This window comes from Gobio gobio (genome assembly GCF_949357685.1).
Source record: "Gobio gobio genome assembly, chromosome: 14".
In the NCBI taxonomy this organism is placed as follows: domain Eukaryota; kingdom Metazoa; phylum Chordata; class Actinopteri; order Cypriniformes; family Gobionidae; genus Gobio; species Gobio gobio.
Genome location: NC_137107.1, coordinates 38,411,804 through 38,435,388, shown reverse-complemented (window position 1 = coordinate 38,435,388; position 23,585 = coordinate 38,411,804). Strand labels below are relative to the sequence as shown.

Sequence of the window (23,585 nt, the reverse complement as noted above, 5' to 3'; positions counted from 1 at the left end):
TATCGTTCTATCTATCGTTCTATCTATCGTTCTATCTATCGTTCTATCTATCGTTCAATCATTCTATCTATCGTTCTATCTATCGTTCAATCATCGTTCTATCTATCGTTCTATCGTTCTATCTATCGTTCTATATATCGTTCTATCTATCGTTCTATCATCGTTCTATCGTTCTATCTATCGTTCAATCATTCTATCTATCGTTCTATCATCGTTCTATCTATCGTTCTATCATCGTTCTATCTATCGTTCTATCATCGTTCTATCTATCGTTCTATCATCGTTCTATCTATCGTTCTATCATCGTTCTATCTATCGTTCTATCATCGTTCTATCTATCGTTCTATCTATCTATCTATCTATCTATCTATCTATCTATCTATCTATCTATCTATCTATCTATCTATCTATCTATCTATCTATCTATCTATCTATCTATCTATCTATCTATCTATCTATCTATCTATCTATCTATCTATCTATCTATCTATCTATCTATCTATCTATCTATCTATCTATCTATCTATCTCTATCTATCGATCGCTCTATCTATCGATCGCTCTATCTATCGATCGCTCTATCTATCGATCGTTCTATCTATCGTTCTATCTATCGTTCTATCTATCGTTCTATCTATCGTTCTATCTATCGTTCTATCATCGTTCTATCTATCGTTCTATCATCGTTCTATCTATCGTTCTATCTATCGTTCTATCTATCTATCTATCTATCTATCTATCTATCTATCTATCTATCTATCTATCTATCTATCTATCTATCTATCTATCTATCTATCTATCTATCTATCTATCTATCTATCTATCTATCTATCTATCTATCTATCTATCTATCTATCTATCTATCTATCTATCTCTATCTATCGATCGCTCTATCTATCGATCGCTCTATCTATCGATCGCTCTATCTATCGATCGCTCTATCTATCGATCGTTCTATCTATCGTTCTATCTATCGTTCTATCTATCGTTCTATCTATCGTTCTATCTATCGTTCTATCTATCGTTCTATCTATCGTTCAATCATTCTATCTATCGTTCTATCTATCGTTCAATCATCGTTCTATCTATCGTTCTATCGTTCTATCTATCGTTCTATATATCGTTCTATCTATCGTTCTATCATCGTTCTATCGTTCTATCTATCGTTCTATCTATCGTTCAATCATTCTATCTATCGTTCTATCATCGTTCTATCTATCGTTCTATCATCGTTCTATCTATCGTTCTATCATCGTTCTATCTATCGTTCTATCATCGTTCTATCTATCGTTCTATCATCGTTCTATCTATCGTTCTATCATCGTTCTATCTATCGTTCTATCTATCGTTCTATCTATCGTTCAATCATTCTATCTATCGTTCTATCATCGTTCTATCTATCGTTCTATCATCGTTCTATCTATCGTTCTATCATCGTTCTATCTATCGTTCTATCATCGTTCTATCTATCGTTCTATCATCGTTCTATCTATCGTTCTATCATCGTTCTATCTATCGTTCTATCTATCGTTCTATCTATCGTTCAATCATTCTATCTATCGTTCTATCATCGTTCTATCTATCGTTCTATCATCGTTCTATCTATCGTTCTATCATCGTTCTATCTATCGTTCTATCATCGTTCTATCGTTCTATCTATCGTTCTATCGTTCAATCTATCGTTCTATCTATCGTTCAATCATTCTATCTATCGTTCTATCTATCGTTCTATCATCGTTCTATCTATCGTTCTATCTATCGTTCTATCATCGTTCTATCTATCGTTCTATCGTTCTATCTATCGTTCTATATATCGTTCTATCTATCGTTCAATCATTCTATCTATCGTTCTATCATCGTTCTATCATCGTTCTATCTATCGTTCTATCATCGTTCTATCTATCGTTCTATCATCGTTCTATCTATCGTTCTATCTATCGTTCTATCATCGTTCTATCTATCGTTCTATCTATCGTTCTATAATTTATCTATCTATTCTATCTATTGTTCTATATATTTATAATTTATCTATCTATTGTTCAATCTTTTTATCATTCTATCTATGTATTTAGAGTGCATCATTCTCTTATTTACCATTTTATTTTTCCATCCATAAATCCATTGATTTATTTTTCAATCAAATATCATTTGTTTTCCATGCTATAATTTATCACTTTATCGTTTCTGTATCTCATTTATCGTTCTGTTCTTTCATCTTTCGATCCTTCATGTATTATTTCTGTTGATTGTTTTGTTCCGTTTGACAATTGTTCTGTTGTGTGATTGTTATTTGTCCATGTATGAATGCATTTGTCCATGTATTTTTAATTTCTCCTTCAATGTATCTCAGAGTTGAGTGAACATACGTCTGTTTTGTCTCAGGGAAGAGAAGAGCACCCAGAACCCCATGAGATGGTGGAGTGCGAGCTGTGTAACACACTCACCCTGCAGTTCAACAACCACATGAAGCGTCACCACCCAGGTTGCGGTCAGAGTGCCGGTCGCCGTGGTTACCGCAGCAATGGGGCCTACGTGGATGGCTGGTTTGGAGGCGAATGCGGATCAGGAAGCCCATACTACCTCCTGTGCAGTGCATGCAGGGAAAAGTATCTGGCCTCCAACCTGGGCGTTATGAATTCAAAACAGGATAGGTGAAGATGAGGAAATTATGAGCATGTTGTAGTCATTTACCTTTTCTATATAGCAACCCAGATGATTTTTTTTTTTTTCAGGGCAAGAGGTTTGGCGTCTGATCTGATTGGTCAGTTGGATGGTACATCAGAAGGTATTTGTGTGGTTATTTTTCTGTTAAAAAATACAGGCAAAAACAATGTTTTTAAATGCACTGGTCAAATTTGGCTCTTCATGACTTTTCAGACTAGTGGAAAGAAAATATCTTTATCTTATTGCCGGCATATATAATATGACTTGTATTCTGAAGGTTTTTACAGAGTGGTTTGTTCATATACAGTTTGTCTGGTTTTATACAACATTTTATTCCTCCAAACAAGGTAAATGTTTCTTTCCCCTTGCTTTTGACATTTATTTTCAGATTTTTGAAGCGATTAAAAGAGATATACAAAATCCCCGTCTGTAAAAACCTCTAATATGTCAACAAAATGAAACCGGCTTTATTCAATGTTCAGATTTATACTCTGAAATGTATGGAAAGTAGTGCATATTTAATTAGAAAATGCTTGATTTGCATTTTTAAACATAACCTTTCAGAAAACTGGTAATGCAAAAAGGTTAGCAATTCCTAATGTAATGTGGAATTATGGTGATATTTATTAGGTTTAAACTACTGTGCTTTACTACTTAATGTGTAATGATGTGTGTGTTAGATGAGTGGGATCCAGGTAACCAGGAAGACTCCGACTCAGACCGGCTTACAGGTTTGGAGGACTTTGGGATTCTTCTGAGACCTTTGGGTCTGAGTGAGAAGAAGCCCGTGCCCGACCCCATCCCCTTTATAGAACACGACCCTCTTGGAGCTCTGGTCAGTGGCGACAATAACCTGCTTTACAAAGGTAATATTCTCATATAGTTAACAACTACAGTATGTTTACATTTGTCCCATTCATACTGCATGTAAGAGCTTCCCAAAATCAATGAAATGCAACGCATTGTTGTTTATTTATTGTGTGTAGGTGTTGTTAGCACCGAGCTGAAGAGCTCCTCGGTTCCTCTGAGTCTAGGGGAGCAGGCAGCATCCCTTCGGGAGCCCCAGGAGAGGCTGTTGGCTCTGAGGAGAGTCACCTCCACCGCTCAGATCCTGCTGGCCTACAGTATGGTGATGAGAGCTCTCTCACAGACCTCCTCCAGGTAACAACACCTCCGCCTTACTACCCTGCAGAATATCATCTGCTCTGTGAACTCCTTCACAGCGAATCTGACATGTCATACTGTGATTGATCTATCAATGTCTGACTGACCTCGACGGAATCTGAATCTTGCACAATTCATCACCAATCAACATCATACCCGTCATTCACAAATGTTTTACCCTTCCTTTGGCCCCTCTAATTTTATTCAACCAATTTGTTAATTCTTTCAAATACTAATACAAGTATAGTACTCTCAGTTCTGTTTAACACCGGTTACTTGATTTAAATCCATTCTGCACAAATTATTCTCACAATCATGAATTCCTTCACACAAATCCAGAATCCAAATTTCCTTTCTGTGACAGATTCAGATTGTTTTCCCCAAGATGTTTAATGGTAAATAACTCACCAGCATTTCAACTTTCTTACAATCGATTACATGCTCTCATTTAGATCTGCCTCCATCCAGTCAACATCATATGGTTAGAACCAAGACCCCTCCCTTCATTTTTTCTTTTTTGATAATCTGTTTTTCGGATGTACATAACAATACAAAACAAATAATCAGTTGATCAAAATGTATTGTCAACCAACTTCTGTTATATTGCAGCATAGTCTGTTTTGATATACTTATGTGTATACACAATGTATTTATGTTATTGTACATTATGAACACTCTCTCAAAGCCTTCTCTGTCCCTGTATGTTTCAGTAGTTCAGTTTGCAATCAGTCCAGTGGTCTGGAAGCTCTGGGTCTGGCTGACATCCGTATCCTGGTGCGTTTGATGTGTCTGGCAGCAGGGGGGCGTGTCCACACAGGCGTGGACCAGCAAGGGGTGGGACGTGGCTCTGTGAGCGATCGCACAGGCTCCGCCTTTCTGTCCTTCCTCAGCTCCGCTATCGGCAGCTTAGTGTCCCATAGTCCTGCTGCCTACAGAGAGTTAGTGGACATCTGCACTCAGGTAAACACACACACACACACTCTCTCTTTCTCTCTCTCTCTCTCTCTCTCTCTCTCTCTCTCTCTCCTTCCTCCCAACTCCTCTGCTAATGTTTCTCACCTCATTATCCTTGTTATGTTCTTCATCATTCTCTCCTTTAAGCTCATTTAATCATGCTGTCTTCCTCCTAATCATGCTGTCTCACCTTCATGTCCTTCCTCTCAGGATCTCATGGCAGCAGCTACAGGGATGAACATCAGTGCTATCACTGATCCGCAGCAGAGAATGAGGCAAAGCGCCGCCCTGAAGGGGGTGCTGCAGGAGCCGAGAGAACTGACCCCGCCCACCTTCCTGGTCACACAGAGTCTTGTGTCCCTCCTGACAGAGAAAGGTGTCCGATTCCGTTACAGTGTGGAAAGAAGCGATTCCACTGAATCAAAGGGTAAAAAAACGGTGGTTTTGGGAACGCTGCTGGTTTTCATTTTAGTCACTCACTTATCTACCCATATATAATTTTTTAAAATTGCAATAAAGGATTTGCTATTAATTTATCCTAATTAACTCCACATGTCATTGGACAGAAGGAGGAAGCCCTCCACCCTCAGGTCCGCCTCTCTCTCAAGCGGGGGTACGGGTCGGACCGCTGGAGCTGGCTAATGCGCTCGCTGCCTGTGCCCTGTCAGCCAGGCTGACCAGCAGACACCGTCAATGGGCGGCACAACAGCTAGTCCAGGCCCTGGCAGTTTCTGAGAAAGACAACATCGCCAGACCCCAGACATACAGTGACATGGCCGGAGATCTGCGCAAGTGCCCCATAAGGAAGCTGGAAGGACATCAGAACAGGGTAAATAGGACATAGATATAACACTTAAAGAAACTTGCTAAATTGCAAATTAGGTACACAACTGCTAACTGTTAAATGTGTGTGTGGGTGTGTATATATATATAAAGAGCTATTCTTATATATTCCATCCTTCGGATGAGACGTTAAACCGAGGTCCTGGCTCTCAGTGGTCATTAAAAATCCCAGGATGTCCTTCGATAAAGAGTAGGGGTGTAACCCCGGCATCCTGGCCAAATTTGCCCATTGGCCCCTGTCCATCCTGGCCTCCTAATCATCCCCATATTTACACGATTGGCTTCATCACTCTGTCTCCTCTCCACCAATCAGCTGGTGTGTGGTTGGTGTTCTGGCACAATATGGCTGCCGTCGCATCATCCAGGTGGATGCTGCACATTGGTGGTGGATGAGGAGATTCCCTCCTTCCATGTAAAGAGCTTTGAGTGCCTAGAAAAGCGCTATATAAATTTAACATATTATTATTATTATTATTATTATTATTATTATTAAATAAAAAAAAGAGCTATACTTCCTGTGAAGTTTGTCCAGGGCATCACAGAAAATCTTGATGTTTTTCTAATTGGCTTTTGTGTTTGTAGGTGAGCAGCTGCAGCTGGAATGCAGAACAAGGTCTGTTGGCTACCGGTTCACAGGACGGAACCGTTCGGCTGTGGGCCATAACGCCAAACACATCAGAGCTGCAGCACACACACAGCTGCAGCGTCAGGTGAGACTCCTTGCTTTTCATCTCTTTGATTAGGATAGGGAGAAATCCAAATGTTTCATAGGTCTGATGGGAAATTATTTTTCTGTAGAATGAGATGGAAATAGATGCTTTGGGTTCTGACATATCCGTGTTTGTGTGTGTGTGTCTTCCTTGTAGTGAGGATGCTCAGAGCTCAGATGGTTCGATGGGATCTCATCTGCTGTCCGCCGTCTTGTGGAGCGCAGGGGGAACTCTACTGGCCGCCTTCCAGAACAAACTCATCAACATCTGGACTGTCAACGGTCAGAACAGCATCCCACTGTCACATATTCACACACAGTTACAGCGCTACTGCCTCCTAGTCTTGTGTAATCGAACAGGTATAATGTACTTTATAGTTGATTGGAGCAGTAAAGCTGTGTGTCCACCAAAGCATTTTTAGCCAGTTGAAAACGCTAGCGCTCTTCGGAAAATGCTTCACTGTGGGCGATTGAGAGCGCTTCAGTTGAGACGCTATATGTGCTGTTACGGAATATCCGTGGAACTGTTACTAGTATCTGATTTTGAATATATAAAAATGTTGACACAATGTAACATACTTGCTCTAGCACTAGTTTTGGATGAAGAGATGTGCATGCTGTTGTCGTTTGATATCGTTGTGCAAGCAGAATGTGACGGTTGGTTGGTGTGGTGTTTTTCCCGCCTCCCCTCCACTCTGATTGGACAGCTGGGTAAAAAGTGACAGTGATGAGCACTGTGTTTTACCCAAAGTTGAACATTCTTCAGCTCTCAGCGACCGGTAAAAACGCTCAGCGGGGCACCAAAATAACCCTGTCCACGCCTTTTCAGTGCAAATTTTCCACTGCTTGTCTTTTATTAAATCCTGACAATAGTTTTTTAATGCCAAAAGAGGATTTGCACTGGTGCAAGCTGTTAGTAAATCTGTCCCTTTAAGTGAAATTAAAAACATATGCTAAAATTTTATTATTTTATATTTTTACTTTAATGGAAATGTTTTATTTATTTCAACTTTATTTAAATTACTTTAAATTATTTTAATTTTTTCCCCCAAAAATGCTAGAATGATGGGGGTTGTTGATATGCTGTTGCAGTTGGTGTTCTATACGATTTTATAATTTTTACTAGTGGTGCATGTCTTGACTAATAACTTCATATTTTCAATATCATTCACAATCCAGTTAAATCCTAATGGATAAAAACGACCTGAAGTACAGTGAGGAAAATAAGTATTTGAACACCCTGCTATTTTGCAAGTTAGAAATCATGGAGGGGTCTGAAATTGTCATCGTAGGTGCATGTCCACTGTGAGAGACATAATCTAAAAAAAAAAAATCCAGAAATGACAATGTATGATTTTTAACGATTTATTTGTATGATACAGCTGCAAATAAGTATTTGAACACCTGTCTATCAGCTAGAATTCTGACCCTCAAAGACCTGTTAGTCTGCCTTTAAAATGTCCACCTCCACTCCATTTATTATCCTAAATTAGATGCACCTGTTTGAGGTCGTTAGCTGCAGAAAGACACCTGTCCACCCCATACAATCAGTAAGAATCCAAATCCAAAGACACTAGAGACAAAACTGTACACCTCCACAAGGCTAGAAAGGGCTACGGGGAAATTGCCAAGCAGCTTGGTGAAAAAAGGTCCACTGTTGGAGCAATCATTAGAAAATGGAAGCAGCTAAACATGACTGTCAATCTCCCTCGGACTGGGGCTCCATGCAAGATCTCACCTCGTGGGGTCTCAATGATCCCAAGAAAGGTGAGAAATCAGCCCAGAACTACACGGGAGGAGCTGGTCAATGACCTGAAAAGAGCTGGGACCACCGTTTCCAAGGTTACTGTTGGTAATACACTAAGACGTCTTGGTTTGAAATCATGCATGGCACGGAAGGTTCCCCTGCTTAAACCAGCATATGTCCAGGCCCATCTTAAGTTTGCTCATGACCATTTGGATGATCCAGAGGAGTCATGGGAGAAAGTCATGTGGTCAGATGAGACCAAAATAGAACTTTTTGGTCATAATTCCACTAAACGTGTTTGGAGGAAGAAGAATGATGAGTACCATCCCAAGAACACCATCCCTACTGTGAAGCATGGGGGTGGTAGCATCATGCTTTGGGGGTGTTTTTCTGCACATGGGACAGGGCGACTGCACTGTATTAAGGAGAGGATGACCGGGGCCATGTATTGCTAGATTTTGGGGAACAACCTCCTTCCCTCAGTTAGAGCATTGAAGATGGGTCGAGGCTGGGTCTTCCAACATGACAATGACCCGAAGCACACAGCCCGGATAACCAAGGAGTGGCTCTGTAAGAAGCATATCAAGGTTCTGGCGTGGCCTAGCCAGTCTCCAGACCTAAACCCAATAGAGAATCTTTGGAGGGAGCTCAAACTCTGTGTTTCTCAGCGACAGGTCAGAAACCTGACTGATCTAGAGAAGATCTGTGTGGTGGAGTGGGCCAAAATCCCTCCTGCAGTGTGCAAACCTGGTGAAAAACTACAGGAAACGTTTGACCTCTGTAATTGCAAATAAAGGCTACTGTACCAAATATTAACATTGATTTTCTCAGGTGTTCAAATACTTATTTGCAGCTGTATCATACAAATAAATAGTTTAAAAATCATACATTGTGATTTCTGGATTTGTTTTTTTTAGATTATGTCTCTCACAGTGGAGATGCACCTACGATGACAATTTCAGACCCCTCCATGATTTCTAAGTGGGAGAACTTGCAAAATAGCAGGGTGTTCAAATACTTATTTTCCTCACTGTATATTACAAATTGGTTGTGGTACAAACGCCTTTATTTGTGTTTGTCTTCTTTCCTGTAGGTACTCAGGCACAGGTAGAGGCTCAGTCGTCCTGGGTCACGGCGCTCTCGTGGGTACAGACTTCCACTCCGTTCCTCAGCCAGGAAGCCTGTAGTCAGGTCAGCCCTGAGAGTCTGCTGGTTGGGCGGCTGGACGGCTCCCTCTGCTGGCTGGAGGTCACAGAGGACTTGAGGGTGGAGAGAACAGAGCTCACTCACTGCCACAGGAAAGAAGGTTGGTGGCAAAAAAGTGCTGATGATCTCTCTGTTTTAATGTGCTTGGAGAAAATGATTCATTCTGTGGCGACTGAACTGTGTCCTTTTCCTCCTCCGGTTCAGCACCTCAGTGTCTGGCCTGGTACAGTGTTGATAAACCCTTTGCTGTGGGCTATCCTGATGGCAAAATTCTCCTCGCAACAGCAGAGAGCTATGAAACCGAACCACCCATTCTGCTAACAGCATTTCCTGTGAGTAAGAACTTCAGTCATCAAAACACTTGTGCGCTGCGTCCGAAATCGCATACTTTCTGAGTACTACATTTGAAAAGAGCTTTGAGGGTGGCAATTTTTTACAACCGACTATTTTATTGATCTGATTAGTGTGATTATCATTTAAAGTAAATCACAAAAACTTGCACAAAATAATAATAAAAAAAAACTCGTTTACAATTCACAATTGTGATGAATAGTAGCATTTAAATATTTACACTACCATTCCAAATTTGGGGTCAAGAAGAAATTAATACTTTTATTCAATTAGAATCAAGCGACAAAACCTCCCGCCGTTTCTCTTGAAGCCAATACGGAAGTGACTTAAACTGCAATTCATCGACTGGCCACTAGGGACAGGCTCCAGAAGGGAGCAGAATCTCTTTGAGCCCCATGTTAAAATGCCCAACTTTACAGCAGAAAAAAACATGTTTACAGCCTGGTACAAATTGTGGTTTTGGTCTATATATCTAATTTTGCCCTTCATGACAACTGTGAGGGGGGTACATTTTTTTTTATAACTCATTCGTTTACATTATATAAAGCTTTAAAGTCCTGCATAATTAAGGGCGTGGCCACTTTGAGTGACAGGTGGATAGCCATTTATCTGCTGTCTGTTAGTCATCGCGTCACCTCAGCTCCACCCACGTCCCGCCCCTTTGCCCATTTTCTATTATCCGGGAGTGATGCGCGATGACACGCTAACAAGATGGCAACGGCCAGCTCGTCCCTACTATGCGCTTCAAAACGGCTCTTCAGAATCCTATGGGTGACGTCACAGACACTACGTCCATATTTTTTTTACAGTCTATGGTTAGAATGGATTGAATTTATCAAAAATTATAAAGACATTTATAATGTTACAAACGTTCTATTTGGAATAAATACTGCTCTTTTGAACTTTCTATCCATCAAACAATCCTGAAAAGTATCACATTTTCCATATAGATAATAATATGAAATGTTGAGCATCAAAGCAGCATATTTGAATGATTTTCATATATGATTTTCAAATAATTTGAACAAACACAGCCTTGATGAACATAAGAGCGCTTTCAAAAACATGAAATAAACTATGGTTCAAAAGATTCTTTAATCACAAAAATAAATGTTATTCATTAAATATAATGCTACATGGGGACTTCAGGAAAACTTTTAAATGATGATTCAAAATTCTTTTTTTTAAATAAACCATACAAATAAACTCATTTAATAAAATTTTATTTCTCAACTCTACACAGCTTAGAGTTTTGGCATACACTGTGTGAAACCGAAAATACACTTTTACATAAATAAACCCTTATTATTTTCTTCTTCTTCTTTTTTTTTTTTACAGGAGAGTGTGAGTGCACTCAGGTGGGACCCTACAGGACATCTGCTGCTGTCTGTTGGCCGCTCTGAGGTGGTGAAGATCTGGGGTCGTGCCAGCGGCGCATGGGTCACCCTCCACTCTCTGTTCCACACGGGCACCGTCAACACGGCTGAGTGGTGCCCTATGCCAGGGAGAGGGGCTGAGCCTCGTCTAATGATGGCAGTGTGAGTGTGACATATGTTTAATAATCATTAAAGCAAACATTTATGTTTAGAACTAGTGCACATTAACCTATTCCCACCCACTTCAATATTTAGCATCTTGCTGGTGCTGTTACTACTCATTTTACATTCGAAAAAGTGAGCCAATTGTGACCGAAACCATTTTCATATAGAATTACAGTTGCACCGAAACGGAAGTAGCAACAGCTTTTCGTATTATGATGTATATCCCAGTGTAAGAGATTGTTGAAAAAAGAAAAAAAATTGTATGGCAGTGTCTTGGTTCTTGCCATTTGTTGTTGATAGGATTTTGAGATGTGGGTGTTGCACTCAAAAGTGGAGGCAGAATCGAAATGGACGAAATCTATTGTTCACCTGGAGATCCAGTGACATGACATGCTGATTTAAACATTACAATTTGCATTTAGAAAATAGATATATAGGGTGTGTTCTCATTTCATGACAACTTTTAAAGTCTAAAAGCAAATCCTAAATGTCTGAGGGTAGTCTGGAATGTCTGGAAAATAGAGGAGAATGTGTCAAATTAAATTATGACAGCTTTGGTGGATTAAACCTTGACTAAGTTATGAGTGGACTTGAAAGGTGCTACAAAAGTGTATAAAATGGCACTTTTATTATTTTGTACCACCATTTACTTGAAGAATGGGTAGCAGATATCTCAGAGGAACTTTTGAGAGCTTTAAATCAGTACTTCATGAAGTATTTTTAGGATATATGGACATTTAGCTGTCGTGTTGTACTCAAGGATGCACAGGTGTATAACCCATCATCCAAGTGTTAAGATTTTCCTTTCTTCATTTCCTCAGTGGATGTCAAAATGGCCTCCTGTATGTGTGGACTCTTCCTCAAGGGGGCACTAATGTCTCAGTGCCCAATTTCCTCACCCCATCGACCAGCCAAGACAAGAGCAGCGCCATCAAGGTCAGAATTATATATTTATAATTTTTTGGGAGATAATTTACTTGGAGTAAATTAAGTTTCTTATTTATTACCTGCTTAACCTTACCTTTTAATTCACTTTCACTCTGTTAGATTAAATGTGTCACCTAAAGCAGTTTTTTTTGGTGTGTGTGTGTGTGTGTGTTTCAGCGGGGCACTGCTAAATGTGTGTTCCGACTAAGTGGACACATTACTGCGGTAAAAACGCTGTCATTTTGCCCCAGTGGACTTGCTCTGGTGTCTGGAGGAATCGGAGGGGTGCTCAACATCTGGTCTCTCAGGGTGAGTCAAACACTTCTTATTGGTGTTTCTTTTATTAGCTTTACAAAAAAATGTATGATTGTAACACTTCTCCCCTCTGTTCTAGGATGGTTCAATCCTGCAGACTATGGTTACAGGAATGGGCTCTGTGATTTGTACCACCTGGATACCACACATAGGGGTGACCGCTTGCTCTGGACGATCAAAGGTACAAAATACTTTCTGAAAATGTGTTTAATTGAATTAATAGTTAATTTAAAAATGGTTTAATTATCTGTTTCTCCCATCTCAGGATGTTTTGCTAATTCGCTGTACCCCAGACTGGATCTCTCAGAATCACGTTCTGGCCTCCTGCCGTTCTGTTCTACGCAGTCAGGGCATTCTGGGATTGAATCGTGCTCCCTGCATGGCTGTCTTTCTTGAGCGCCTTCCCACACTGCTTCAGGAGCAGTACAGCTATGAGAAGGTACATATACTTTCTCATCAAAACCAAAATTTAATGATGTATATTTTGCTCTCTTCATGTTATGCAGATAATGGATAAATTGCTAGTACTACTTATAAATCTATGCTACTTTGTGGTGAAAAAAAGAATAAATAAACACATTAAAGAGGGGAAATAATCTTCATGAGATAATGGTCTTAAATGGTAAATCTTTACTATTATCTATCTAGCATATACCTTTATGTTAGTGCTAGATAAATAAAATAGGCAAAAACTATTAAATATCCAATGGCACCAGACCGGTTATTGTCCTAGATTGGCAATTTACTGTTTGATTTTTGTATTTATAATCAAACCAAAAATTCTTCAGATAACAGATAGAATTTTTTACTAGTGGGTGCAGGACACTATAGTGAATTTATGTAAGTGAGGATAGCAAAATAAAGTAAACTGTGACATATAATACCCAAAAATTCTTCTTACAGTGGACTACCAGTACAATGTATAAACATTTGGGACCAAAATTAATCAAGACATTTTGAGCTGAGCATGTTTTGCTTAAGTGTTTTTTATTTAATTGCTAATGTGACCTTTTACACCACAGACTGGACATAATTATGCATTGCTTGGTCATTGGTTGACCTAAATTAGTATTATCTAATTGTGTACTTTTATTAATTTAACAGCTGACAGCTGACTGGTAGATTGTAATCCATTACATACCTTTCTATCAAAGTTATCTGACGTTATTAAGAAGAATTTGTTCTGACACAGTTTAACTCTGAGTACTTGTCATGTTTTATTAACATTTTCTGAACTATAGCGAATAAATGGTGATAATGTGAGAACATGTCGGGGAAATTGAAAAGAAACCGTCAATAATTAAGATGATACTAGACAAGATATGCAAATGAGTCAGGTTCCAGAAGTTGTGTTGTAGGAATTTTCCTAGTTTTCAGATATTCTGAAAGGAGATGTAAACATTATATCTTTAATGTGCTTAACTATGGTAGCTTTTCTTGTCAACTGGCACTGCGTTACATTTTGTTTTTCTCCATTAAATTGATTTGTGTGACCTTTATGGGTAGATTTAGGTCATGAAATATGCTCATATAAAACAGGGAAATCTGTAATTATATGTGTGTTTTGTGTTAAAATGAGTTCTTATGATATGCCAACACTAAACTCTTGAAGTTTTCTAGAACACTATAGAAATTACATAACTGTATTCAATACATTAGAATAACTGACACATACATATTTGCCTCAATTCTGGCCTAGTCTAAATCTGAGTTTCTGCTGAGGCTCAGTTTGTTCTGCTGGCACATCCGCATATTTTCACTTACAGTCTATACTAACAGCTCATTATCTTCCTCGGTTAAACTACAGTCCTGTGAGAGAGACCAGAGGCACTCAGTTCATACTGCAGCTTCTGCTCTGATAAATGAACTGCAGCTCTCTGGGTCAACAGCACCTCAGCAGCACCACCTCTTTTTACTTTATTTTAGCTTTTTAAACCGCCCAAGTACATTAAATATTAAAACGTTCCTGTTTATGTCAGTAAAGTTATTGAGATGCAATGGTTGAATGAAGACGTCACAGATCACACATCAGATATTCCAAAACAGCTCTGTAAAAACCATCAAAGAACCTTTCCATGAAGCTTTTAGCTTATACACTTTCAGTCAAACATTTGGAAACTTAATATTTGTTAATATTTTTGAAGTCTCTTATTTTTAACAAAACTGCATTTATTTGATCAAAAATACAGTAAAAACAGTAATATTGTGAAATATTAGTGCAATTTAAAATTGTTTTATTAAAAGTGTGTGTGTGCGTGTGTGTGTATAAAACAAAAAACAAGAAATTAATATTTTTAACAAACAAGAACGCATTTGATTTATCAAAATTGACAGTAAAGACAGTTCAAATGTTACAAAGTATTTATATTTCAAATAAATGCTGTTCTTTAAACTTTCTATTCATCAAAGAATCATTTTGCACAAAAATATTTAGCAGCAAAAACAGTTTTCAACATTGATAATTATAATAATTATTATAATGATAATTACGTGCCAATAAAAATTTTACACAAAATGAGCATATTGGAAGGTGACACTGAATACTGGAGTAATGATGCAGAAAATGCAGCTTTGCTCTCAGTGGAATAAATTATATTTTAAAATATATTAAAAATAGAAAAATTATTTAAAATTATAATAGTAATAGTATAATATAGTATATTTTTGATCAAATAAATGCAGCCTTGGTGAGCATAAGAGACTTCTTTCAAAAACATAAAAAACTTAATTATTCCAAACTTTTAACAGGTAGTGTATGTAATGCATTATAAAGGTATTCTCAGTGCATTATAGCTATTATATCACATCATATCCCTTCATGTGTGTCTTGCTCCTCAGAGTCATGTGATGGCGGGTGATCAGTTGACCCACAGCGCCTTCCTTCAGAGTCTGGCCACACTGTCCGTGGGTCTCTTCTTGGATCAGTTACTGTGCCGTCAGCCCAGACCTCCTCACCACAGCGGGACGGGGCCGGATCGGGACGGGGCCCCTGGATCCTTCTGCCCCTCAGAGTGGAACTGGCTTTCCACATATTCAACCACAGTGAAGAGCGCAGAGGCGTTTGCTCGCGGCACGCCCTTCCCAGAAGCCTTCATCGCACCTGAGTTCCATCATTCTGGAGCCACGGAGTTCACCAAACCTCTGGTCAGAATCTAAATAAAGTTGATCCTTGTCAAATCTGTAATTTAGCTAGTTAGATATTTAAAGGGTAACTAAACCCCTGCTCAGAGCTTAACTCCACCCACTGGCAATTTTCAAAAAATGCTGGAAAAGTGGGCAGAGCCCGGCGGACACAGAGGGGACGAACCGAGGGCGGGGCTGAGCAGAGGGCGTGCACCTGAGACCCGCAGTGATGGGTTGATTGACAGCTGTCAGACTCGCGAGTCGCAAAGATGGAGAATGACTGGAGTGACGCCAGCTTTGCAACAGAGTGGTCATTCTCCTACCTTCACCTGAAGTGGAGGAGGGTGGATTTTCTGTATCAGACACAAACCCGGAGCCTTATCAATGCGAGCCGCTGCTCAAACTGCGTTAACTCCCGATGCCGACGATGCTAGTGAAGCAGCCGCGCAAGAGAACTGACCTAATCTATCTGCGTCCGCGGCAACCACTTGTGTCAGGGTTTGAAAGCGCGTCGCCTGTATGAAAATTATCTGTACACATGACGCGCGGCAATAATATCGCAAGAAAAGCCTGACGTGTAGTGACAACTGCATTATTTAACCGTATTTTCTTCAATATAATGTTAAAGCAAGTGTCAAGTGAGTTTCATTCATAATGTTTCCACTTCATGTAACATGACAGTTCATACTGGAGTGAAGCCGTTCTCGTCGTGTGATTGGGGGAAACATTTCTGAGGGCGTGGTGAGCTCGTGTTAGGGGCGCGGATAGTGAGCCGTTGGAGGTACCATCCTACGTCACGATGTACCGCAACGTCCAATAGGAAAATTCAACTGCAGTAGCCACCGTTCAACCTTAAGAGGGCAGCACTTTGGCGGTTTTACACCATATTTTATAGAATTAAAACACTTTATACTCAAATGTCAAAACATTTACTCGAATCAATGAACAGCATTAATAAAGCCCCAGTATTACAGATCATTAACTAAAAAAAGTTGGTTTAGGGTTTAGTTACCCTTTAAAGGAGCAACATTCTACACTTATTCTTATGAATTACTTATTCATAACGTTCGTATATTTTTGACCGTTCCACTCACCCTTGGAATATTAAAGGTACACTATATAACTTTTTTAGTTTGTTTGTTTAAAAATTACAAAATATATGTAATGATCATGTACATCGTGAAACTATCTTCCAAACTGTGTTTTTGTCTTATCCTGAATCACTACGGTACACCTATAATAAGTGTTTATATTTGGACTATTTTAGACTGGGCGGGACGCCAACCCCTGCAAGTAACCCAGTACCTGCGCGACACGTCATATACATAAACAGAGAGAAGCAGCTCTGGCTACAATGTTCTTCAAGACACATGCAGTTTTGTATATTAGCTGCTAGAGCGTCAAAAGTTACATAGTGTACCTTTTAAATGAGTTCTATATGTAAATGACCTCTGATATGATTGGCGGTTTTTGGTGCTTCGTTTACATAATTTGACTTTTGGTTTCTTAAATGGATCAAAATGAAAAATGAAAAAGTATGCATAAAATGCATACAAAAGAATGCGCCTTTAAATACTGACTCTTGTACTTTTCTACATATTTCCAAATTCGAAAAACCTTTTTTGCTTGAAATTCAATTTAGTAATGTTATGATTCATTGTTTTAAAAGAGCACAGAAAGTCCTTTTTTCCATAATATGCCTCTTAAAGGTTATTTTGATATGAGAATGTATGTAGAGTGTCTTTTGTTCTCTTTATAGGACAACAGTAAATGGAGCTTCATGATGGATGAACAACTCATGTCCTGGGCGACCAGCAAACCTGAAGTAAGTCTGTGTGTTCCTGAACGTGTGTGAGGTTTAGCAGATATGTGAAAGTGTGCGTTAAGACATCCGGATCTTCCCTGATCTTCCTCATTCGTCTCTGTCAGTATAGTCTTTGTGTTCAACATTGTTCTTTCAGGCAGCTTTTTATCGCTCTTTACGTGGTTTTATTCATCCATCTTTTATAAATTACCTCACACAAACTCTACCAGCTAGCTGCACATACAACCTGGCTATCTTAACATAAAACTCATTTTATCCCCATTTAAAGCATATCTCTGCATTTTTTTATCTTTACAGCTTGCTGAATTGGCTATTTAATGGACATGGACTTATTTTGCATCAGTACATTGAGATTGCATTAAAAGAATAATGATTGTGTAATTTGTTGTGTATAAAGGAAATAATAATGTTGTGATTTAAAAAAAATTATAATTAAAGTGCCCCCATTAGGCTTTTCGGAAATTACCTTTTCATTTAGTGTGTAACATAGCTGTTTACACACTAAATATAGTTGAATACAGAAGGCAGTCTGGAGGAAGCTAGATATTTTACTTTATAATGTGTTAAATATGGATATTTTTCTTACAAAAACCCATCGATTCACTTCAAAAGGCCTTCAATAACCCCTCCGGAGCCGTGTGGATTACTTTTATAATGGATGGAGGCTTTAAATTTGTGGCTGCCATTATAATTCTTGGAAGAGCCAGGACATTTTTTTAAATAACTCCGATTTGCATAATACCAGCTTATAGTCTTCATTGGCTGCCTGTGAACAGCATCAACTGTGACCCGCCTTCATTTACTGTAGTTGTTGCTGAGATCTGTAAGAGTTTTGGTTTGTGCCCTGGAAATTTAGAGAAGACGTTGTTTTCTGCGGTAAAACCGCATTAGCGTTCGTATCACAGTGTATCAAGTGCTGAGGAAGCCTCCACAGAGACATCCGCTGTAAGCGGTGTAATCACAACAGACGGGGCCATCTGACCAATCAGAGCTGAGTAGGCTCGCAGAAAAGAGGGGTTTAGAGAGACTGAATCCTTTATCAAACTGTTTTAAAGGCTGTGAGAAATGTGAGGTGATGCTTCAATGTATATTATGAGAAACTTTTTTTTTTTTTTACTTTGGATGCATGTAAACCTATTGTAGGTGACCTCCAAAACAAAATTAGAGACCTTTAAAATGGCATAATGGGGATAGTTTAAACATCATATTTTAATGATGAATTTTCCTTTTTTTTCCCAATTTTCCTGTGTGTGTTACAGGACTGGCAGCAGGGTGGTAAAAGTGAGGTGTACCTGTGGGGTAACGGACGTCACGGGCAGCTGGCGGATGCTGGAACCAGCGCATCTGTGCCAACCCTTGCGCCCTCCCTCTCTCAGACTCAACAGGTAGAGTGCCAACACAAAATGCATGCACAACTTCCACAACACCTCTTAAAGGGACAGTTCACCCAAAATTACTCACCCTCATGTTGTTCCAAACACGTAAGACTTTCATTCATTTTCGGAACACAAATTAAGATATTTTTTATGAAATCTGAGAGCTTTCTGTCCCTGCATTGACAGCTACACAACTACCACTTTGATGCTTCAAAAAGTTCATAAAGTGATCGTAAGACTAATTCATATGAATCAAGCAGTTTAGTCCAAATTTTCTCGAAATGTTTGCTTTAATGATGAACAGATTGAATTTAGGCTTTAATTCACATATAATCTTTGACCAGCGAACATAAACCGAAGCTCAACAGAATCTGCTTGACATGCAAGAACCAACCTCTTGAAGAAGCTCAAACATGCTGCGTAACACACAAGATTGAACCTCAGTTGTTCTTGCGGAAGCTCAAACTTGCTGTGACACACGAGAATGAACCTCATTGGTTCTTGCGGAAGCTCAAACGTGCTGTGTGACAAGAATGAATCTCATTGGTTCTTGCAAATCAAGCGAACATGCTTGAGCTTCCAGTTACCACAATTTATATGTGTGTTGATGAATGTTTATATGTGAATTAGGGATGCACCGAATCCAGATTTTTGGGGTTCGGCCGAATACCGAATCCACTGGTTAAGATTCGGCCGAATCCGAAACCGAATACCGAATCCTACTCCCATCCGCAGTCCATTATCACAGTAAACACATTAATGAAGTTAACAACGTCCACAGCAGTGTAGGGATGCTACCATTAACTGTTTTGGTCAAGTTTATTAAAGTAAACATTGTCGTCTATGTTCTTCTCGACGCTATTTCATGATGGTTTATAGAAAAATTACCCCGAGTCGTCCTCTGTCGTTTCAAAGAACAACCCAACGGAGAGCGCAGGAGGCGCGCGCTAGGGTTGTGCCACCATCGTGATGCCACACCCCCGTTGCGAGTCTGTTGTGTGCGACACACACTAATCCTCTTCTATAGTATTAGTTAAACAAAAACTTAGCAGGGATTGCTCTGTAAATTAAATTGAGAATGTAACTAATGCATATATGCTATTTTAAATACTGTTGTCTATGCCAGATATATAGCCTACATTTTGAAATCATTTGAGGCTGAAACATCATAAGCATGCGTGTTTATTTTAGCACTTCCATCAGTGAAACAACACAGCCTATAAAACAAAAACGATTTTCAGTAAATAATGGTAACCTCAAGAAAATATGAAAATTAAATATTAGTTAGAAAAATATTTGATTCATACTATTTCCCCGCAAAGATGCGTCATATACCGCTCTGCGCTTTGAGAGGAATGGGACACTGAATAGACACCTTCTCGAATATCTTCATCTTCATATGTTCTACTGATGTTGCAAAGCAACACTTGTTGTAAAAGGTCTGAAGAGCGGATTTTATCTTCCACAAGGTCAAAGACATTTAGGCAATGTTTGATTATTCACTGCCAGAGAAAACGAAACAAAAAAAAACGGCGTGTGTGTGAAATGCGCTATTCAAATAAACCAAACTTGACGCGCCTTACCAAGTTTAATAACAAGAACAAACTGTGTTAAATAAAATTTTAAGTAAAAAGGTATTCGTCCTACAGTGTTTTTTATACTTTCCCACAGTAAAGGATGTGAATAGTTATGATAGACTTAATTATAAGCAAACGAAAGGAAGAAACGTTTATAATCCCCTGCGAACATGGGTGCGACGTGAGTGAAGTTTTTGTGAAAAGAAACGAGATGTCCATGTCCATTGGGATAAAATGGACTAGGCCTATTGTTCAAATTCACGGAAAATCGAGTGACCATATCCAGATTGCAAAACAGAATGAAAAAGTGCAATCTGACCATTATTTCCTTTCTAGGCTAAACAAAGCTTTGCGCTTCACTCCTGTGGTAATATTCACGTGAAACAGCTTCACATACAAAACACTGGGTTAGTAAAATAACGAAGTTATTTTCTTAAAAAGTAGAAAATAGTATTTATGTAAAGAGATATATTAAAACAAAAAGAGCTCAACTCTTAAGTGGAAGGAACCTATTTTTCCCCCTCACGTGCAACCTAGCGGATGAATCATTATTTGGGTTAGTAAAAATAACGAAATTTGGTTTTAAGAGAATAATATACTATATATCTTTACATATATACTATCTACCTATTTACCTAATTCCGGTTCTTCAAAGCTTACGGATTCAGTGTATTTTCGTTTTGTCATCTTAATTTGGTAATTATTTAAGTGAAAATATTTAGTGTAGGCCTATATATTTTATTAATTTTATTTATATTTTATCTGATCTATAGATCTATAGGCTGTTTGCATGTTCGACCAGCGGGGCGCGCATAGTGCAAGCCTAGGGTTCGGGTTCGGTGGAAATAAATTCTGAGGTTCGGCAGAAACCGAACCCAGTCAAAAAGCCCAATATTCGGCCGAATCCGAACCCGAACCCTGGATTTGGTGCATCCCTAATGTGAATAAAATACATTTAATCTGTACATCATATAAAACGATCGTGTCTCTTCAGAAAATTTTGACTAAACTGCTTGATTCATATGGATTAGTTTTACGATCACTTTATGAACTTTTTGAAGCATCAAAGTGGTAGTTGTGTAGCTGTCAATGGAGGGACAGAAAGCTATCAGATTTCATTAAAAATATCTTAATTTGTCTTACGGGTTTGGAACGACATGAGGGTGAGTAAATGCTGACAGAATTAAAATTTTTGGGTGAACTAACCCTTTAAATTTGGCATGTTCATTTTAAGAAAGAGTTATCCTCTCCATTGATGTCTGATGTGTGTTTCTCCCAGGTCGTCTGCGGTCAGAACTGCACATTCCTGGTTCAGGCTAACGGTACAGTTCTGGCTGTAGGGGAGGGCAGTTATGGGCGACTCGGGCAGGGTAACTCAGACGACCTCTACACCCCAACTATCATCTCAGCTTTACAAGGTAATACAAATCGCAGTATATATGTAATTCTCTAAACTTGAACTCAATGTAATGTACTTGTGCAGGAAATATATGTTGCATGTATTGCATGGAATATGATTTTTTTTCTTCCTCCTCATAGGTTATGTAGTGACACAGCTAGTGACATCATACGGTTCAGATGGACACTCGCTGGCTCTCACAGAGACTGGAGAGGTGTTCAGCTGGGGTGACGGGGATTATGGGAAACTCGGCCATGGGAACAGCGAACGGCAAAGGCGACCCAAACAAATCGAGGCTCTGCAGGGAGAGGAAGTTGTGCAGGTACAGGAAATTCAAGTTCAAGATAATCACCAAAACCATCACATGATCAGCTTTCATTTGAGCTTCCTTTCCCCTTCTCAGCTGGCGTGTGGGTTCAAACACTCAGCTGTCGTCACAGCAGACGGAAAACTCTTCACCTTTGGTAGTGGAGATTCTGGACGCTTGGGTCAAAGGTCAACTTCAAACAAGATGGTCCCGGAGAGGGTTACAGCACTAGATGGATGCCACATTGGACAGGTGCTACTTTGCCGTGTTTTTTTTACTTTCATGCTAATAGGTGCATATGACCTTAGACCAATGCATGATGAGTGTAGATGACCTTTCCTCTCATGTTTAGGTGTCATGTGGTATCAATCATACTTTGGTCCTGTCATCAGACGGCCTGACCGTTTGGGCCTTCGGAGATGGTGATTATGGTAAACTGGGTATCGGGCCATGCACAGTGAAGTGCTACCCACAGGTACCATCGTACTGAACTTCTCACTCGTTGATCATTTATATCATAAAATACTGTTCAAAAGTTTGGGTTTGGTCAGATTTGATAAGATATTTCTGAAAAAAAGATCTTATGCTCACCAAAGCTGCATTTATTTGATCAAAAATACAGTAAAAACAGTAAAATTTGTGAAATATGATGATGATTTTAAATAACTGTTTTCTATTTTTATATATTTTAAAATGTAATTTATTCCTGTGATGGCAAAGCTGAATTTTCAGCATCATTACTCTTCAGTGTCACATGATCTTTCAGAAATCATTCTAATAATGCTGTTTTTTATTATCAATGTTGATGGTTGTTCCGCTTTATACTGTTGTGGCAAATGTGATAAATTTTTATCAGGATACTTTCATGAATAGTATCCTGCATTTATTAGAAGTAGAAATCTTTTGTATCATTATAAATGCCATCACAGTCACTTTTGATCAATTTAAAGCATCCTTACCAAATACAAGTATTGAATTCTTTAAAGAAAATCCTACTGACTCCAAACTGTAATGTATGTGTTTGTCCATTCGCTGATTGACCTTCGTTTCTGTTGGTTGGCAGAAAGTGGAGGCTCTTTGCAATAAAGGCATCAAAAAGGTTGGATGTGGTACGCATTTCTCAGTGGTTCTGGCCAAAGATGGGCACGTCTACACATTTGGCCAAGGTAGACCCTCAAGAAATCATCATCCAAATGTGTTTGTGTGTAAATGTGGCATTATTTACATTTTTTAAAGAGAGGTCTTAATTTAAAGTTGACTGTGTGTCTTTCAAAAGCACCTTAGTGATGTTGAGACAGCCCTGATGTGTGTGTGTATGTTTTCACAGAGCGTCTGATAGGTTTGCCGGACCCCATGCTGAAGAATCACAACCGTCCACAGATCATTCCTGCTTTGGAGGGCGTGTTTATTGAGGACATCGCTGTGGGCTGTGAGCACATCCTTGCTTTATCCAACACTGGAGATGTTTACGCATGGGGCTGCAACTGTGAGGCCCAGGTAAAGTCGGCTGAAATAGTGCATTGATGCTTTACCATCATGTGTGATCGGGTGAATATTT

At 39.1% G+C, this 23,585-nt stretch overlaps 1 protein-coding gene across 12 annotated transcripts in view; it reads left to right on the top strand.

Moving 5' to 3' along the window:
- Positions 1-23,585, top strand: part of LOC307137543 (putative E3 ubiquitin-protein ligase HERC1) — a 93,852-nt gene that overhangs the window by 58,291 nt on the left and 11,976 nt on the right. For 9 of the 12 annotated variants that reach the window (XM_079835261.1, XM_079835263.1, XM_079835260.1 and 6 more), the window contains 25 exons: positions 2,382-2,650; positions 2,732-2,784; positions 3,344-3,529; positions 3,650-3,824; positions 4,538-4,787; positions 4,992-5,208; positions 5,348-5,610; positions 6,207-6,334; positions 6,491-6,615; positions 9,174-9,386; positions 9,491-9,618; positions 10,976-11,175; positions 12,000-12,114; positions 12,283-12,414; positions 12,500-12,601; positions 12,686-12,859; positions 15,259-15,564; positions 17,303-17,368; positions 18,628-18,753; positions 21,601-21,739; positions 21,861-22,042; positions 22,124-22,279; positions 22,380-22,502; positions 23,091-23,193; positions 23,355-23,524. In XM_079835261.1, the coding sequence (XP_079691387.1) occupies positions 2,382-2,650; positions 2,732-2,784; positions 3,344-3,529; positions 3,650-3,824; positions 4,538-4,787; positions 4,992-5,208; positions 5,348-5,610; positions 6,207-6,334; positions 6,491-6,615; positions 9,174-9,386; positions 9,491-9,618; positions 10,976-11,175; positions 12,000-12,114; positions 12,283-12,414; positions 12,500-12,601; positions 12,686-12,859; positions 15,259-15,564; positions 17,303-17,368; positions 18,628-18,753; positions 21,601-21,739; positions 21,861-22,042; positions 22,124-22,279; positions 22,380-22,502; positions 23,091-23,193; positions 23,355-23,524 (4,101 nt within the window). The remainder of the gene's footprint in view (positions 1-2,381; positions 2,651-2,731; positions 2,785-3,343; positions 3,530-3,649; positions 3,825-4,537; positions 4,788-4,991; positions 5,209-5,347; positions 5,611-6,206; positions 6,335-6,490; positions 6,616-9,173; positions 9,387-9,490; positions 9,619-10,975; positions 11,176-11,999; positions 12,115-12,282; positions 12,415-12,499; positions 12,602-12,685; positions 12,860-15,258; positions 15,565-17,302; positions 17,369-18,627; positions 18,754-21,600; positions 21,740-21,860; positions 22,043-22,123; positions 22,280-22,379; positions 22,503-23,090; positions 23,194-23,354; positions 23,525-23,585) is intronic. The other 3 variants (XM_079835264.1, XM_079835259.1, XM_079835257.1) reach the window with 1 other exon arrangement.